The sequence below is a fragment of the Glandiceps talaboti genome, chromosome 2 (assembly GCF_964340395.1).
Source record: "Glandiceps talaboti chromosome 2, keGlaTala1.1, whole genome shotgun sequence".
NCBI lineage: Eukaryota > Metazoa > Hemichordata > Enteropneusta > Spengelidae > Glandiceps > Glandiceps talaboti.
In genome coordinates, this window is record NC_135550.1 from 17992294 (window position 1) to 18011903 (window position 19610).

At 35.5% G+C, this 19610-nt stretch overlaps 1 protein-coding gene across 1 annotated transcript in view; it reads left to right on the forward strand.

Annotated features, from left to right (window-relative positions):
• Window positions 1-8835: 8835 nt before the first annotated feature.
• The window catches only part of LOC144450648 (protein Smaug homolog 1-like), a 60900-nt gene continuing 50125 nt past the window's right edge, over window positions 8836-19610 (forward strand). The window contains exon 1 of the mRNA XM_078141297.1: window positions 8836-9864. Within this exon, the coding sequence (XP_077997423.1) occupies window positions 9657-9864 (208 nt within the window). The 5' untranslated portion in view covers window positions 8836-9656. The remainder of the gene's footprint in view (window positions 9865-19610) is intronic.

Consider the following 19610-nt stretch of genomic DNA (forward strand, 5'->3'; position numbering starts at 1 on the left):
TGGTTGGTGTGACTGACGGGTGTAAGATGTGGTTGGTCTGACCAACTGGTGTAAGATTTGGTTGGTCTGACCAACTGGTGTAAGATGTGGTTGGTCTGACTGACGGGTGTAAGACTTGGTTGGTCTGACCAACTGGTGTAAGATGTGGTTGTTCTGACCAACTGGTGTAAGATGTGGTTGGTCTGACTGACGGGTGTAAGATGTGGTTAGTCTGACTGACGGGTGTAAGATGTGGTTGGTGTGACTGACGGGTGTAAGATGTGGTTGGTGTGACTGACGGGTGTAAGATGTGGTTGGTCTGACCAACTGGTGTAAGATGTGGTTGGTCTGACTGACGGGTGTAAGATGTGGTTGGTCTGACTGACGGGTGTAAGATGTGGTTGGTCTGATCAACTGGTGTAAGATGTGGTTGGTCTGACCAACTGGTGTAAGATGTGGTTGGTCTGACTGACTGGTGTAAGATTTGGTTGGTCTGACTGACGAGTGTAAGACTTGGTTGTTCTGACCAACTGGTGTAAGATGTGGTTGGTCTGACCAACTGCTGTAAGATTTGGTTGGTCTGACTGACTGGTGTAAGATGTGGTTGGTCTGACCAACTGGTGTAAGATGTGGTTGGTCTGACCAACTGGTGTAAGATGTGGTTGGTCTGACTGACGGGTGTAAGATGTGGTTGGTGTGACTGACGGGTGTAAGATGTGGTTGGTCTGACCAACTGGTGTAAGATGTGGTTGGTCTGACTGACTGGTGTAAGATGTGGTTGGTCTGACTGACTGGTGTAAGATGTGGTTGGTGTGACTGACGGGTGTAAGATTTGGTTGGTCTGACCAACTGGTGTAAGATGTGGTTGGTCTGACTGACTGGTGTAAGATGTGGTTGGTCTGACCAACTGGTGTAAGATGTGGTTGGTCTGACCAACTGGTGTAAGATGTGGTTGGTCTGACCAACTGGTGTAAGATGTGGTTGGTCTGACTGACGGGTGTAAGATGTGGTTGGTCTGACCAACTGGTGTAAGATTTGGTTGTTCTGACCAACTGGTGTATGATTTGGTTGGTCTGACCAACTGGTGTAAGATGTGGTTGTTCTGACTGACGGCTGTAAGATTTGGTTGGTCTGACCGACTGGTGTAAGATTTGGTTGTTCTGACCAACTGGTGTAAGATTTAGTTGGTCAGACTGACGGGTGTAAGATGTGGTTGGTCTGACCAACTGGTGTAAGATGTGGTTGGTCTGACCAACTGGTGTAAGATGTGGTTGGTCTGACTGACTGGTGTAAGATTTGATTGGTCTGACCGACTGCTGTAAGATTTAAATGTAGCCATTGAGTACTAGTAGTCATGGAGTTCATGTATTTGTGTGTAGTTCAACCAGTATATCTGTTATTGCTTTACATGCAAGGTGTGATTTCTCAGAAGGGATTTGTTACAAGTTTTCCCCTACAAAAAAAATGTGAATTTGTATTTAAAAATCTATAGCACTAAAGGTTCCTGATATTTTCCTTCCAAAAATACTTGAGTATATTCTGACCAAAGTAATATTGTCAAGTTTTATTTTTAAAACTGGCAACCACATTACTTATATATTTTTGAGTCAAAGACAGACAAGTCCAGACTAATTTATAAACCAGCATGCATTACAAACTTCCTAATATGTTGCAATACATGAAAATTATAGGACCTTTTGAACCCTATTTTCATTCCAAAAATACTTATTTTGTGACCAAATTGATATTTTAAAGTGTTTATTTTAAAAACTGCCAGCCTCATTACTTTTTTATAATTTAATATTAGGACCAAAGTTTATGTTGTTCTTGATGAACTAATCTCTGCAGCTTTCATCATTGTTGATATTTTGGTCAAGAAATCGTATTTTTATTATCTTTCTAAAACATTATCCCAAAATGCTTCAGTATGTTGCTAGAATATTTATCATTTTCCTTCCAGTGTTCCTCCACTCTTCATGTAAAAACCTTTGGGTTCTTCCTTAGTTTGTTTGTTTATTTTTTTTTACACTTTTCTGTTTGTCTTTATACATCTTTTATTGACAAAAACCATAATATTACTGTTGTTCAAATATTTCTTCATAATTGACATATTGTTTGTAGTCACTTATTTCTAAACCTTTTAAAAATATATTTTTAACATTTCTGCAATCAAAGGATGAAAGTTTCTTCCTCCACCCCCATTTGGACTCAAAAACCATGAAAGTTTCTTCCTCCACCCCCATTTGGACTCAAAAACAATCAAAAAGGGATTATCGTTTAGTGAGGGAGTAAATGGCACTTCTATTCTTGGCACCGTTACTCTAGAGATATGCCTACCAGGTTCCTCATACTGACTGTGTTCTGGCAAAACAACATTGCCAAGCCAGGTGACCAAGTCTCAAGTCTATAACATGGTGTCCATTATCAAAGCCTACACAGGGTCCCATACAACATATTTGACAACGTTTTATATAACTGGTAAACATCACTATTAAAAACAAATCTCCTGAATACATATCATTTGATCCATCCATATGTGGTTTGCCCCTAATTAGCCACAAAAGCCACAATTTTATCTCAGTAAAGCACTCAAGACAACTCATCCATCCACTTTCCTCCATCAAATGTCTGTGACAGGGTAGTGTAAAACAGCAGGGGATAGATAGATAGACACAAGGAGGTTTCTCCAACTGGTAAATTATGTCCAGGGTTTCCATAATTATAGAATGAGTGTTTTACAAATGTAATATCCCTACAGTTTAGGAGTCCATCGATATTATGTTTCCCTTTCATATCATCAGTATATTGATCAAACTAATCAAACTTTACAGCGAGTTGTTCTTTCCATCCAAAGTACTCATGGATGAATCATGAATGACAAGTCACTTATAATCATTCTGACCCGAACTAGTTTGTCAGAAAAATTGCACCTGTTTAAGTACTACTAGTATCTTGTGGGTCTTCAACAAGAAGACGTTGATGCTCACTTTTATTTTCAGTCTACCTGCTAATGTAAGACAACATGAATCAAGGCTATGTAAACATAGATGTTAGACGTGTTGGTTTGTAAAAACACATTACTAAAGTGATAATTATAATTGATGTTTGAGCAATAGACTTGTTATAGCTTAATTGGTGGCCAGTCTCTCCTTGTAAACCATGGAAAGACATGTAGTGTCCTGAAAGGGATTACGGTCCCAGACTAGTTACTTTAGCAGTGTTTAAAAGATTTTATTGGGAGAATGTTTTATACCAAACTAGCATTTACAAAACCATAAATGCAACAAAATCAAAGAATTTCAACAACCTTTTGTAGTCCAGATACCAGTAGTAATTGATTAAAATTTCTGATTTTGGACCATATTTTTGAGCTTTCAATTAGACAGATTTATATATCAAGAAGCTTTGAATTATATAGAAGTATGGAACTATGTAAAGAATTTGAAAATTAAATTTAAAAAAAGACAGACTTTCTAAAAATCCTTTTGTGTCAGCATAATATAAATACTACTAAAGAAATGAATACGAAGGGTTGTTGAGTAACATGGCTTACATGTTTCCTAACAAAGTATGAACAGTTTATTCACAAATGTTACGTGCTTCAAAGCTGTATGAATGCCGATCTACTGTAAAACTAGATATTGTCGCCACCAGAAGATTTTGCGATTAGTCATCAGCTGTAGTTCTCAAAGACAAATTTGTACTAATTACCAGAATGGTACATTGTGTTCACGTACGAAAAACTGTTTTAGGAAATACTTTGTGTTTTTGTTTTCCAGCAAAATAAGCAAAAAATAACTTTTAGTGAAAATTTCTAGGTGTACAGTAGGTTGTATGTGGACATAGGAATTTACCTTGGTGTATTTTGGCAGTGGTTGATATTGAATCCATACATATAAACTACTAGGGATATCAACCTTTAATAATAGAGTGTCTTTGTATTAGATTAATAGTGGTGCTGAAGTAAAATTTAGAAAGTAGATTTAACATATTTTCTTAAATATTTTAGACACATAAAAACAAATGTTTGATTTATTTCACTAACTGTATAGACAGATTTGTGTGAACAGGGTACAACAACTTCTGGGTTTCATTCCATGCTTAGAATAGAAAGTGAGCTATGTACTCATAAAAAAAAGTTTCTAGATGCAATAATCTGAGAAAAAAATCATTGAAATGCTGTAAGTTACCAGCATGCATGATTGGTAGTGTGCTGTGAGGTTCTCTATCGGTTACTTTTACATTGAAAAAAAATTAGGAAGTGAATGGACAGAGATAGACCATGGTATAAATCAGTGTGTATCTTTATTGTTACTCACTACACTTTGAAATTTACATGTTTTTTATTAAAGAGGTAAACAATTGTAATGTGATATTTAATAGAAGTCCAAGATATGAGTACTTTTAGTGAAATGTCATGATATGATGTACCATGGACTGTGTAATAGTGAAATATCATGATAATGTACCATGGACTGTGTAATAGTGAAATGTCAGTGTGAGTACATGTATTGATAGTCAAATGAGTACTGTACTGAATTAATGAGTAGTACACACTGTACATTATCTCTGTCATGTCATGTCATGTCATGTCATGTCATGTCATGTCATGTCATGTCATGCATTTCCATGTTGTGCTATGCAGTTTGTTACTGTTCTATACCTATACAGTATTGTACCGTATTGTATTATACTGTCATGCCCTACACTGTACTGTATTGTCAACTCTGTCATACCTCCCCCTCCCACTCCCCCCCCCCACACACACACACCACTTATTTGTCTCCATGCCAACACAAAATACTTCAGAAAACTGAGCAGTATGTAATATTACAATTATCCATGGCTATATTCAAAATAGGATATTGAATTCATTGGCAGCCACCTGACTATTAAGTATTATGTGCTGATAAACAGATAAAAGTATTTATCCATTTTAAAGTTTTGTATTTTAATAATTTGAAGAAATGAATACATTTTCAGTTGATTATTCTTTCTTAGACACAAACAAAACCGAGGATCAAACTGAGCATGAGTCTCCGAGACTTTGTTTACTGATTGTGAGCTGAAGTTTTTCCTACAAGGGAATCTCTCTGTGCAACTCTTTTGATTTATACAAAAGGTTGCATATCACCAATTTATGTTAATAGTCACCGAACAACCCAGTATACAGACTATACAGACTACATTATGGTCTTACTTTTAAAAATATGTATTCATATTTTTTTAGAATCTTCATTTTATTATTGTAAATTTATGCAAAGGTACATTGTATTTAAAAAATAGTACATGTAGTTATGCAATTCATTTCTACAGTTCTTTAGAAATATGTCCTTCCATACTAGTCTGGTTTACGGAAAAGTTGAATCGTAGAGCAATATTTATTAAAGCAATATGTTAACTACAACCTAGTAAATATGCAAAGGTAACATTTTGTGTTGTAAGATACTATTATATGTATATAGTAGGATCAAATTTGGATGAATTTTACTCGAAAATTAAAACATCATTCCATAATGATTTTTTGTCAAGAACACTTGTCATATATTTGCCAAAATAGCATTAGAAATCAGTTTTTTTTAAAGCCTGCGCGATAACCTCCTCTCAGTGTGGTGTGCTATCACAGTTTGACCAATATTTTTCTGTGAGATCACTGAATACATTATGTAATTTTCAAATCATTTTAATATTTCTGAAATAATCAGATGTTGCCTTTTTAGGTTTGTCAGAAACTTTTCATTTTAATACCTTGAGGGCGCTGTTGCCAATGGCGTTGTATGTTGCATAATGAGGTCTCAGTAATGACCTCTTTGGAGGGTCAAGGTAGCAGGAGGAGAGAGAAAAAGAGGGCTGTTTTAGAGTCAATCACAGCCATTAGCAATACAAGTTTGACTCTGCTAAGATGACATTTTTTATCATGACTTCAAACTAAAATGTATTTGTTTGTATAAACTAACTGAAAAGAGAATGTATATGTACTCCACATAGCAACCCAGTAATAGTTTCTTCTATAGTGGGAATGTGTATAGGTATAGCATTTGTGTTTGAAACAAATTTCAATGATGAAATAATAAATTTGATATATAAAGGAAATGAAATGTTGTCTGTGTTTGGTTTGTCACTAGAATGAAAGTGATGAAAATAATGAATGACCTGTGAGTGAAAGTTGGGATGTTTTCATTTTCACTTTTGAATGTCTTGAACCAATACTATATATGAGTGTGAATTAAAAAATATATACATGGTTTGCAAAGAAAAAGTCCCTCGGTCCTTGGTGTAGCTGGATTTCAACAAACCGTCTATTATGCAGAATCTGTTATGCAAATGACCAAAAAATAATAAAACAGCCATGATATTTTAACAGTGCCAATCTGTTCCATTGACCACCTCAGCATTTCTACAGATAAGTTTGATAAAGAATTTCCAATATGAACACTGTCTGTATTCGTTTGAACTTTAGAAAGTGATTGATAACCACATTTAATAGCTAGCTAGAATGTAATTTCTGTCTACAAAGTTTTATATTTATTTTACTAAGGAATGATGTTTAACTGACTGATTAGTTGATTTATTACATTCCTTTCACCACTGGTACTCATATTTACTGAGGAAATTGTTAACAGGAGTGCCAGTAACAATGAATCTTTTTAGTCCAGGAATGTCTTTAAGTCGGTTGTCATAGCAAGTTTGAACACAAGGATGCCTTACAATTTTAAATGGTGTAAGAAGACAAGTCATGTGGAATGCTAGGCTAGGGTGACAGGTCATTTAGAACACTAGGCTAGGGTGACAGATCATCTAGAACACTACGCTAGAGTGACAGCTCATTTAAAACACTAGATTAGGGTGACAAGTCTATTGAATATTGGGCTAGGGTGACAAGTCATTTAGAACACTAGGCTAGGGTGACATCATCTAGAACACTAGGCTAGAGTGCTAGAATGACAGCTCATTTAAAACACTAGACTAGGGTGACACGTCTTTTGAATATTAGGCTAGGGTGACAAGTCATTTAGAACACTAGGCTAGGGTGACAAGTTATTTGGAAAACACTAGGGTGACAAGTCATTTGGAACACTGCTATAGGGTGACAAGTTGTTTAAACCAGTAGGCTAGGGTGACCAGTCATTTAGAACGCTGAGCTAGGGTGACAAGTCATATGGAATACTGAACTAGGCTAGGGTGACAAATCATTTGGAATACTAGACTAGGATGACAAGTCATTTTTAGCTGAACACTGAGCTAGAATGACTTGTAATTTGGAATACGAGGCTAGGGTGACATCTTTTTAGCAGGCTGAGGTGAATAATACCTTAGAACACAAACAAGGACAAAATGGTAAACTATGAGAAAAAATAATCTTCAACAATTAAAGCCCTATGTTTGGATCCTACAATGTTGCATTTTTTAAGCATTATCTTATCAGTGGCACTATGGCAATTCAATTGATAAACGGGCTCATACTTTTTCCTATAGTTCTGCAGGGCAAACGTTTTTTTTTCAAATGGCCATATGGATGAGGTTTCTGTATTTACTTTGGATTTTTAATTTATAAAACAATTTTATCATGGCTTCCTACAATGCGAAATAACATTAACCAAGTCCGTGTTTGTATTAAGTCGGTACATTGCAAAAAGCTAAAATATGTGTAAAAAGTTTGATATTGCGTACATACAATAACAAAGATTTTACACATTTATTAATCTTTTGCAGTTTATTGAGTTACAAACAAGGACATGGTCTATGTTGTTTCACTGTCAAGTAGGAAGCCATGATAGAATTGCTATTATAAATTAAAAAATCCAAAGTGAAAACCAAATCCACATGGCCACTTTAACTCTATAAAGTTTTTGTTGTTTTTTCTCCAAATACAAAATGGCCGTAAACCAGATTTCCTTTTCATGTTATAGATATATTGTTTTCAATTAGTATATATACTGTAAGAAAACAAATGAATATGTGACTTACTATGGGGTATTCAACCTAAAATCTATCAGGAAATGAGAACTTGCTTTCTCAGAAAAGTTGCTAACAGAGAAACAGTCAAGTGAAAAAATTGGTTAAATTAGAAAACTTTATAAATAATGCTATGAAAAACAAGAAATGAAAGCGAGATTTTTTTAATGACAGTGTGAAATTTTAACTTTTCCTTGGTACACTTCTGGCTAACATTCACTGTAAGTCCTTTTGTTTTGCTTCTTTTTATCTTTCTATCTTATTTTATTTTATTATTATTTTTTTTTGGGGGGGGAGAGGTTGTCATTGAAGATTGAAAATCCTGATAAATATAAGCTTTAGTTGAATTTCTTTGAATGTGTTATATACAGGCTCCATTCGTGTCTAAGTTCAGAATACACGTATAGGTAAAAGTTAGGAGTTGTTAGACCAATTTCCGAATTAGAGCTCCAAGCCTATACCTTATTTTGAAGGTTTTAGACAGCTGAAAATAAAACATTTGTTTTGTGGACAAAAAATCCGTATTTGCATTTCCATAGAAACAAACGACGGCGGCGACATGTCGTTTCTTTGTGTATTGACACCTACTTCACAGCACTGTGTTCACAGTTTGGGTTTTTTTTGCTGTTTTTTGGAGTTGTGGTATTGGGTGAAAAAATCTTATTTTTGTGATTTTGTGAAATTTTCCAAAATTATTTGAACTTTTTGGCTTAATTCCCATATATCAATTATCGTTATCGTGTACGTTAAGCGTTGGTTGCGTATAACTTTTATGTTCTAGACGAGAAAAACGCGCCGTATATATTGGATGAATGGGAGGCGAGATGACCTCGGAGACACCCTCCTTTGAATCAAGCATGCATGACGTAGGAAATATTATCATAAACGTGGTCCGCAGGGAGAGCGCTGTGCGCCAACAAAACCACACACATCGTCGAGAGGAAATCTCATTCGTTTTTGCCGTTGTTCACGATATGTTTTTATACATATTGAAGGATAAGATATCCCACCTTTATCACAATGAGTCAAGGATGTGAAGGTTTCTAAGAACGAGTGAAAAAAATACTAGTTTGTCTTGTGCAGTCGTCGAGTCCTGTGTAGGAGCCCACGCGTAGAGAGCGTCATTGTGATCGGAGTGATTCACCAGACACAACCTATGGATGGACCGTCTGCCTCGGAGTGCATGTACTGACTGTTTTTGTTCGAGATACCCCAAAATAATCACTGACCTAGTTATCAAGAGAGAACCAAGTAGTCCCATGGATAATTTGGACAGAATTGGTGGAGTCAACACACCTCCCTCGTCAACTTTGAAGTGAAGTCTATTTTTAGCTCGACTGTCATTTCTGTCGAGAACAAGATCACGCTTGAGTCACATCTAATTATCTAGTTTTTATCGAACTATTTTGGGAAAACTGTGAATTTTGGAGTTCTTCTAATTATAATTTGCCTTGATACGTGTATAATTTTGACGAAGAAGACCGTTCATGTTATTTACATCGTGAATTCTCACCAAACGTGGCATTGTTTTGAATTCGGATTTTGAGATATTCAAAAATATATAAATATTCGTTCAACAATAACATAGACAAAACACTGCCAAGTCGCCGCAAGTGTCTCTGTAATTTCACTGTATGTATCACTCAGACAAGTGTACTTGGGAAAATATTACCTATAACGTTCGTTGTTTATCTGAATAACGGATATTCGTACGGACAATTATGAAACCTTCGTCGGCGTTTAGAGACCAAGTTCGGTCGTTGTCAATCTGTTTCAAGGAATGGTCGGACTGTGAACAGACCGTAGCGTTGTATTCGCTTTTGAATCGCTTGTCAGCAACGCAGGCGAGATTTCTGTCGTTCGTCTTAGAACAGACCGTGTCGGATTCACAAGAATTGAAATTACTTGAACAACAAGCCAACGACCCAGGTAAGTTACAACATAATAATGAGATTTTGAACATCAAAGCTAAAAACGTTTATCACCAGGTCCAGCCATTGCGTTTGTTTATTTCCTGTATACCATGTTAACGAGTGACTTTCCATAATGGCTTCACGGATATTTGAGTAATTTTACTTGGCTAATTTCACGGACGTAGGACCCAAGATTGACGTCCCTTCTCGTGACCAATACATCATATTTATTATTAGGGAAGGGGGAAAACACGGATGTTTTCTTCTCTGTGTCTTGCAGGGTGTTTCCTTTTATGACGAAAGGTCACTCGTACTCCTTTCCAGACGTAGACAGAGTTATGGGAATGCTATGGCGCACCCATGTACACAGAACATTCCCAGCTGCTGGCTCAGTTACTCCCGAGACGTAAAACTAAAACAAATGTCTAAAATGGACAGAAAATGTCTGCTGTAGTAATTTCCTGTCTGCCTTGACCTGGACTAAAAATCTTGCATACCACTATCACTTCTTTTCTTGAGACCACAATACTGTTATTGTACTTGTGGTTAGGTGTAATCAGATTTACTAAATTGTAGTATACAACATTACAGCTAACCTTATGTGGTCAATTTTGTAAATGTCACTGCCCCTTTTTAATTCAAATGTGCAAATTTCTATTTTGAAAAAGAACAAAACAAACATCTGCTTCAAGCATCCAAAGGATATGTTATGTGTATGAATTGGGTCAAGAATGTGTATATGTTTTCTGAGAGTTGGCAGTGTCCTGTCCTAAGTTTTAAAGCATAGATCTTTTAACACACATTCCTTATGCATATCGTGTTGCATCAACAATTCTTGCAAGTGAGTGATTTGTGAGAAAATTGTGAATTGTTGCAGTATCTCCTTCCCATTATCAAGTCCAATAATTGACAAAATATTGGCACAGTTTTGAAAGTAATAATGAAAGTTATAATCACTTCTGTATTAATAAATCTCAATCTTGTCCTGTGATATACATTCTTATAAGTGGTGAAAAATACAAATTTTGTTTATACCATAGAAACTAGAACACTTTGTCCATTTACATTTGTCTGTTCATACCACAGTCTATATAAGAAACAGTACACTCAAATACCTGGATAGATTAAATCACATATATATTTGCAGATAGACTCAGACAGACAGACAGACAGACAGACATATAACACTTCCAAATTTGTTTGTGAAATTATACATTTTAGATATGCAATTTAATTACATATGGTGATCAGGTTATGTTAGCAGGTTTGCCCAGATGGTACTAAACTATACAATATACCTAGTACTAGACTGTTACTTTGTTACACACATCGCATACATGTGTGGACAATAAGTTCAGTAATACATGTGATTGCTACTATAAGAGTACTTCCACATCCTAGGGTGGGTAGAATGAACAATGCAATGCTGTGTTCTCCCACCAAGATGTTTGAAAGATAGGGGTTTTCTTTTGTGTTGATCAGAAAAAAAGACATGATCACCATAACAAATGGTATGATGCTGGTGTAAATCTGACACCAGCCTGTCTGTATGTATCCTTGATAGCCTGCCTGGCAGCTAGACTAAATTAATGTATAGCTATCATTTGACTGGTTGATGACATACAGACCTGAATTCACTGGGAAAAAAACATGAGAAGTCTTCAATGAATCCTTTCATCACCACCATAGTGTACCACCACCACCCTATTCTATCTCTTCCCAATAAAATCTCTTTTCTCACCGCCTCCCACCTCATTCCATTTGCCAGAATTTTCGTCTCCCCTCCCCCTGAGTGGTAAGGTGACTATAGTTCTTGGGGTTTAGCTCATGGACTAACAGTACCCCACAATGAAGTCTTCTTTGTAGGCTCTTTCAAATGTATAATACAATTTCTTTCCTCACCACCTCCCACCCCATTCTATCACCAGGACTTCTGTTCCCAATAAAATTTCTTTCCTCACCACTTCCTTCCTCATTCCATCTCCCTGATTTCTCTTCCCCTCCATTCAAGTATAACAGAGATGTCCCCTGAGTACAAGGAAATGTACTTTGTACAGTGCATATTTGTACTACACAGATATATACAATAGTATGCTGTAATGGCAAGCAATGTCAACATATATACTAACACTGTCACATTTTTATAATAAATCATCATCGTATTTTGCTCAGAGCACATTAACCATAAAAAGATATTACTTTTGAATATAATAACATAACAACAGATTTGAATTTCCAGCTTGTCTCACCTGTCAGTTGTATTGATAGTAAAAAAAAATACTAAGTATAGTTAAGTAAATAATACAATATATGGAAAGTACATGTAGTCTATAATAGTAATACCCAACATTGTTATGCAATGGTTCACTTTAGTGAAGTCATATGTAAATTGGAGGAATTCCACAATTTCAGGACAAAACAACTCCAAGCAATAATGTATGACAAGCACTGGATACAGTACAGTGACACGATTTAGGTGAATTTGCAGACTTCTTTACAAAATCCGTTGCATTTCCAATTTGCTTAGCTTTCACTTTCACCCCATCCCCATGTCATTCAGCATATAAGTAACAGACCACAGTTCCTACCACATCATCAGCCACAAGACACCAGATATAGTATACAAAGATAAAGAATTATCAGCATCATTGTTACAGTGGCTGGAAGTAAGGAATTCAAGCATGTCATAAAATTCTACATTTAGACTGTAATGTATAATTGTCTTGTACACTCAGCATGGCTTAAAGAGTACTTCAGGTCATTGTGAGACACATAACACTACGAACTATGGAACCTTGTTTACATCCGGTGATATGTTTCTCAGAGAAAAAATTAAACAAGTGTGACACAAGTACATACACTGTCTTGATTATTTGGGTTGTCTGTTCAAATTGTTTTCAGTTGGATATGATAAATCACTTGCAGACTTCGTGAAACTGTTTCTAACTCAGGAGACAAGTTGTATTAACATTTCATGAGTACATTTAATACCATGCAAATAAATAAATAAAACAGTTTGATTTTGAATGGCTGGATGGGGAAAAATTTAAAATATTTTTGGAGGTTGAGTGGGGAGAAGTTGATGTAAACATACTAAATTGGTAGACAGAGACTTTGTTATATTATGATGGAAATAGTGTGTAATGATAGAAGGTATGAATTTGTTTACCTGCAGAACATGATTGATTTTGATCACATCAGATATATAATGTTTACAAGGAGTAGTTGGTTGTTGACTGTCAGCATTAATTAGAGTAGTATAGAAGTCAAATTGATCTTATAGCGTGATTACTCAGCGTTTTGTCATTTTTATTTAGTTAATATATTCATTCATTACCTAAATATTATTGCATTTACTTGATAAATATTTTCAGCAGTGAGGTGTGTTTGTCATCATCTATCAGTCCACACAAATAGTTTGGTGGACGGACAACCAAGTATTTGTGAGCAATGTAGGGAGTTATTGCAGTTATGGGTATAGGTAAATTGAAGGAAGGGAAAGGGTTAGACCCCTTAACATAAGTAAAATTTGTAGTTCTGATTTTCAGTGTCATAAAACTATAGATGGGTATGGTTTCTATTTATAAGAAACAATGAATTGTACAGGTTTGGAGGATATCATGGTTTGTCAAATGTAGGCCCATGATTTAATCCCAGGTTTTTGCATTAGGTTATCTTATTAGATAGGACATAGACCCTCCACAGACATTGGTGAAGGGTCTATGAAGAGGATTATTCTTTAGTTAAGTGCCAACCATATTTGTATAGTTCTGCCAGGTAACTGTTTTTCTTACCCAAATTTTAACCCTATTTCAACATGGAACCAGTGCTACAAAATCAGTGCAACATGGATGCCTTCCTTTGTAAATTTGCATGGGAAATGATTAACAATATTTTAAATGTGTGTTGAGAATGAACGATTGCAAACACTTCTCTCTGAACTGTTTATACATTGACAGAGGAAGATACAATAAAAGGAAGTGTGTAGTCATTGATTTCATTCTGTGTGATATTATGCAAGAGGTATAGCAATTGCAAGCAATGGGGAATTACTAGGGATTTGAGCTTGATATGTTCAAGGTCAGTTTTGATTACCAATTTAAATTATCATACAAAATAACATTTTGTCATATTAATACAAGACAGGGCTGATGTATATAATACTAAATGGGATGACCTGTAAGAATCAACTGTTAACCTAGTGGGTGAAGGCCAGTTGAGGCAGTCTTCCACCAGGAAGTAAAAAAAAATGTGTAAAAATACACAGCGACACTAGTATGCTGGTATGACAATAGATGTAGTGTATGCAGGTTAGAAGGGATAACAATGGCATTATCTGTTCACAATCAACCTACACAGAACAATAGACACATATCATGTGTTTGTCAACCTACACAGAACAATAGACAGACTGTAGACACATATTTTTGTGTGTAAATCTACATAGAACAATAGACACCCATATTGCTTTTTGTCAACTTACATAAAACATAGACCCTCCACCAAGTGGTAGCTGGTCTATGTATAGAACAATAGATACACATTGTTTTTTTGTAAACCAACACAGACCAATAGCCACATTTATTTGTCAACCTATGTAGAACAATAGACACACACATTGATTGTGTTTTTGTCAACCTACATAGAACAATAGACCCATGTAATTTGTTTGTAAACTTACACAGAACAATAGACACATATCATTTGTTTGTCAACCTATGTAGAACAATAGACACATTATTGATTGTTTTCCTCAACCTACATTGAACAATAGACACTCGAATTTGTTTGTAGGAGGAACATGCCATTGTTTGAATACTAGAGGGAATTACAGCCAAGAACAATATCCGTTTCACTATATCCTGTTGAGTGTATTTTAAAAGGCCAATTGATGTATATGTCATCATATCAGTAAAGCTTATTTTTAAGGAAAATTTGATCACAATCTATGAAAAAATATTACATAGAACACAATAATGACAAGGGACAGGCTGAAAACAAATTATGTCATTCCATTATGCCACAAAATTTATGTTTTATACACTATCACATTCCCGTAAAGAATGTAGTTATAATAATTTTATGATCGTACTAATGATAATATGTAATGATATTTATTTTATTAGCACAACTGAACACAGAGGTAGTTTTATAATATGGCTATAGGCATCACAAAATGTCTGTGTATGTGCCGCCATTGTACATGTATGTGTGTACAATGTGTGTGTGTGTGTGTGTGTGTGTAAAAAACTGTCAAACCGATTGCTGTGGTACTTGGTGGGGACATAACTTACAGGTTGCAGATGAAAAATTATTCAATTGAATGATCAGTGATCAGTGTGCCCGCTAAGCCAATTTGATGCGCAACTGGCGCACACAATTTCTAGTGACAGACTAAAATTTGGTGTTCCCCCATCTCTCACTATGTGGTGACTCACAAGAAATCCCAGTTTTTCTCATTTTGACTCACAACAACAAAATGCGACTATCGTTAGAGGGCACACTGTCAATGATTTAAAGTTACATCCACCTATAAAAGAGTTATTTCTTCCAAATGTTTAATTGTTCTCAGTGAACTTGCATTATAATGTTACTTGGCAAAGTCCATATGCCCATCCTGTTATTACCTTTGTCCAAGGCTTGGTGAAATATGCGTAAGGATGTTATTTTGAGGTGTATTTTACTTACAGTGATAGCATTAGAAACCTGAACACTTGGTTTACCCAGATGTACATTGCATAGCTAGGCACAGTTGGTACATGTAGTTAACAAACACTCTTTGTCATTACTTTGAAACAATTTTGCAGGAGTCACCACATGAGTCAAGTTACAAGTGCAATTTTACCATTGTCTACTGTCTACACACATACACGTGGACTACCAGTTGCATAATTTGTTATTTGATTAGACATACAGTAACTCATAATCTTTCTTCCTTTCACACCTAATTCCTTCACCAAAACTCATTAGGGTTACATCTCATGCTACACTGTGCTACAGTTATTCAATGGAATACCTTCTTTCTAAAATAAAAGCATAGATTTCAATATCAGTTGTGCACAATTCCTTTTGGTGCTATTTTATTTTCAATCATATTCAATAAAATATGATTTCTCATAGTAACAAGGCCATGCAGTGAAAACGTATAAATGTTGGTAAAAGGGAAAGAGGGAATTATGTCCAAAAAAATATGTTGTAATAGTCACAATTACCAATTTGGTCTAATAGACAAAAATTCTTAGCTATTCCCGTTGTAAAGTAAGAGAAACGAATGAATGGGAACGAATTTTGATTAAAATCAGAACTAAAAATTACAGACTGTAAAACTGACAACTTGATTTTCCAAACTCTGCTGAACATTATGTTGTGTCTGTACATTGTGCACTTGTCAATAAACCAGTGTCATTTTCTGTACGGTGTACTTTAGGAGCCAGGTCAAAGATTGGAGCACTTTTCATTTTCAGAACATCATGATATATTGGTTCAATACACTTTCTATTCACCATTGAATAAACACAGGCGATGAAATTGAGGCCGAATACATGCCGTATGTCACATGTGTGATGCATTCCAAAATCAATTCATAGTGAACACTTGTACGCATACTATGTGTATGTGTTGACTATATTGAAGTGTGCCACTATGTTTTATGAACTCTATAGTCTTCCCATGTGGCCAAGGCCATCCAATATGTAAAGATTGAAGCTAAAAACAAATGTGCACTCAAGGTTAAGGTGATGTATTGGATTTCTAAAACAAATATTGAACGCAAATTATAATGAGAGTTGTGCTTCAATATCAGGAAATAAATGTCATATTTTTACGATATATCTTTTATATGCATATGAACTGGTAAGTTTATGACCAACCTAATTGTTATGCATGTGGATAAAAAGTAAGTGGAAAACTATATAACTAACACCCACTGGGGTGAAACAGGTACTAGGTAGCTAAAACTTGTCGATTTTCAAGTAGATGGGGACATGATACATCAGTTGTATTACTGTTTCAGTGGATATGAAAGTATCACTACATGTTACTTTCTAGTTTCCACTGGGCTTTGCATCTTGTCTGGACAATAATATTGTATTGGTTAGTGTTGTACCAGTATCAATAATAGAGGAATACAAGGGTCAGTGTCTCTCAATAGCAGTAATAATACAACCCCCAATAGTCACCTCGTTGGGGTCAATTGGTATTTCCGGTGCTTAGCTGGGTCATGTTTTTTTAAAAGATCAGTGGTAGATAAGCCGTGGGTATCTGCTCACCAGCTGTTGCAAATACCAGAAGGCTTAAAATCATTTCTGATCAGCCATTTTGTATTTATTTTTTTTTTGGCAGTTTGTATGGTAGCTATTTTGTGAGCATAGACACTGGAAGGGATTGACTGTTTAATGATATCACCTAGTACTAGAGTTGTGATTAATACAGCTGCTATTATACATTTATTACTGCAAGGTTTAAGTAAAGGTTAATGTAGCTATGAAAAAACCCATCATTTTCATTTGAAGTAGTTTGTTTTGTTGTAAATTGTACTTGTTGTTATTGTGCAATTTATATCGGTCTTCAAAACATTAAACAGAAACAATTAACATGAATGCATATTTTGTAGTTCAAGGTTCACTGAATGCATATTTTGTATTCCTTTGAACAACACTGTCTTACAAGACACAAAGCGTGCAATAAATCATATTTCTGTAATCAATACAATCAGCCTCATATTTAAGAAATCATGAAACAAAATATGTACATTATACTGTACATTAGCATTAGTCATATTTTGAATAACATGTCTATCAAAATTGGATCGTTTCCTTCAAATTGTATGTCTGTGTATTTGATACCTAATTTTGTGTACTTAATCATTCTCCTAATAACTTGATATTATCCGTCACATCCTGTTTTGTATTTTATATATATAACCGTAGGGATTATATTAAAAATGGAAATATTGTTTTTCCAGTCAGTCAGTGTATTGTTAGATATGTTTCCAGATTACTGCATAGGATCAATTTCCAATCCAGGAAATGACTAGCTGTTGTATTTGTATGGTACTTATTGCTGTAGGCGGCTGTCTTTGTTGGAAATGTCAAAACAAAAGGCTTTAGTACTGGCAGCAGTCTGTTCAATTCCAGGATATGCCAGCTTCTGTCTTAGGTTGTGTGGGTTTTTTTTTTGTAAATTGTTATCATTTTAGTTGTAAATTTATGTTCATCAAGGTTATGTGGATATTTTCCTACAAAACACACCATACCACACCAATGGTGTGAGTTTACCTAGGCTGTCTGTTGTGTGATAGTTCAAACCACAGATAGCACTCCCACTAGCATGTAAACCTTATATTTGATATTGCTATATTAATTGGTCAGATAATTTGCTGCTAATTGGACATGTGGGCTGTCTACTATGTAATTGGTTCCAGTAACAAATCACCCAACTCACACACATGATAATTGTCAATTAAAGTGACAAATTTTCACCAACATTCATCCTTTATACTTTCTCATTGTAGCTTTGGTTGACTTGTGCACACTGTGTACATGTGTGCTGTTGACTTTACTATGTATGTACATGTATGTGTGGGTGTGGGCGTGTGTAACTCTCATTGTAGCTTTTGTTGCCCATTCAATCAAAGCAATATTGTCAAAGTTCATGCATACATGTACAAGGGAGATGATGGACATTGGTTTTAGAGAAAATTGACTACAAAGAACAACGATAGTCAATTTCAAATTTTCAAATGCAAAAATGATGTAACTCTTCATATTTTACCTTATTACATACTACCAGGACTGAGGCTAGGCTATTTAGTTTAATGCTGGGTTTGCGTATGTGTAGTCAGATTTACTCTCTGACACATTTACATAATCTCATTCATTTAGAATGACTGTTTATTATAAATCACTGTGCTATTGGCCAATAGTTTTAAAACGCCATACAAGTATTTGTGCAAAGATAACAATGGGGATGGATAGGTATGTAAGTGGATGAACATTGACATATATTCATCCAGGAACTAGACCCCACCCATAGCAACAGTCAAATGATGTACATTGCATTGATAACAACAGTATGCTTTATATAATAGCAACTAAGACCATAGCAACAGCCAAATACCAGTGCCCTTAGCTAAGATAACAGTGAGTCAAGCATTCAAATATAGACACAAATGTGCATAGCAACCATGAAGACACCCATAGATTATCTAAAACCAATAGTATCTTGTGCAAAGGTAACAGGGATGGGTTTGAACCGATTCAAAAGAATACCTTGAAACCTTCTGAAAATTCAGTCATTGCCCAATATCTACACTTGTACTACAACGCCATTGGCACTATTTTTGGTGCTCAAGACAATCTAAATTTCACCCAATACATGTGCATATACACATACTCACACACACACACACACACACACACACACACACACACACACACACACACACACACACACACACATACATCATCCCCTATATATACATGTATTCAAACAGACATCAACTCAATCACACACATACACACCCCTCCTCCATAGGCATGCACATCAACTTCTTCCCATATGCACATGCATTCCTCCCCCAGCCCTATTTCCCCAGTTCTGCTATTGCTACATGTGTGACATCAATAACCATGGAACCTGGTCCATGTTTTGCAAGGGTGTACAGCAATATTTTTATTCACAGCTTTTTGTTGTACATATGATATTTTACATACATGATATCAATGCATGTTGTTGCAACGTGGGTACACTGTAGATGTACCG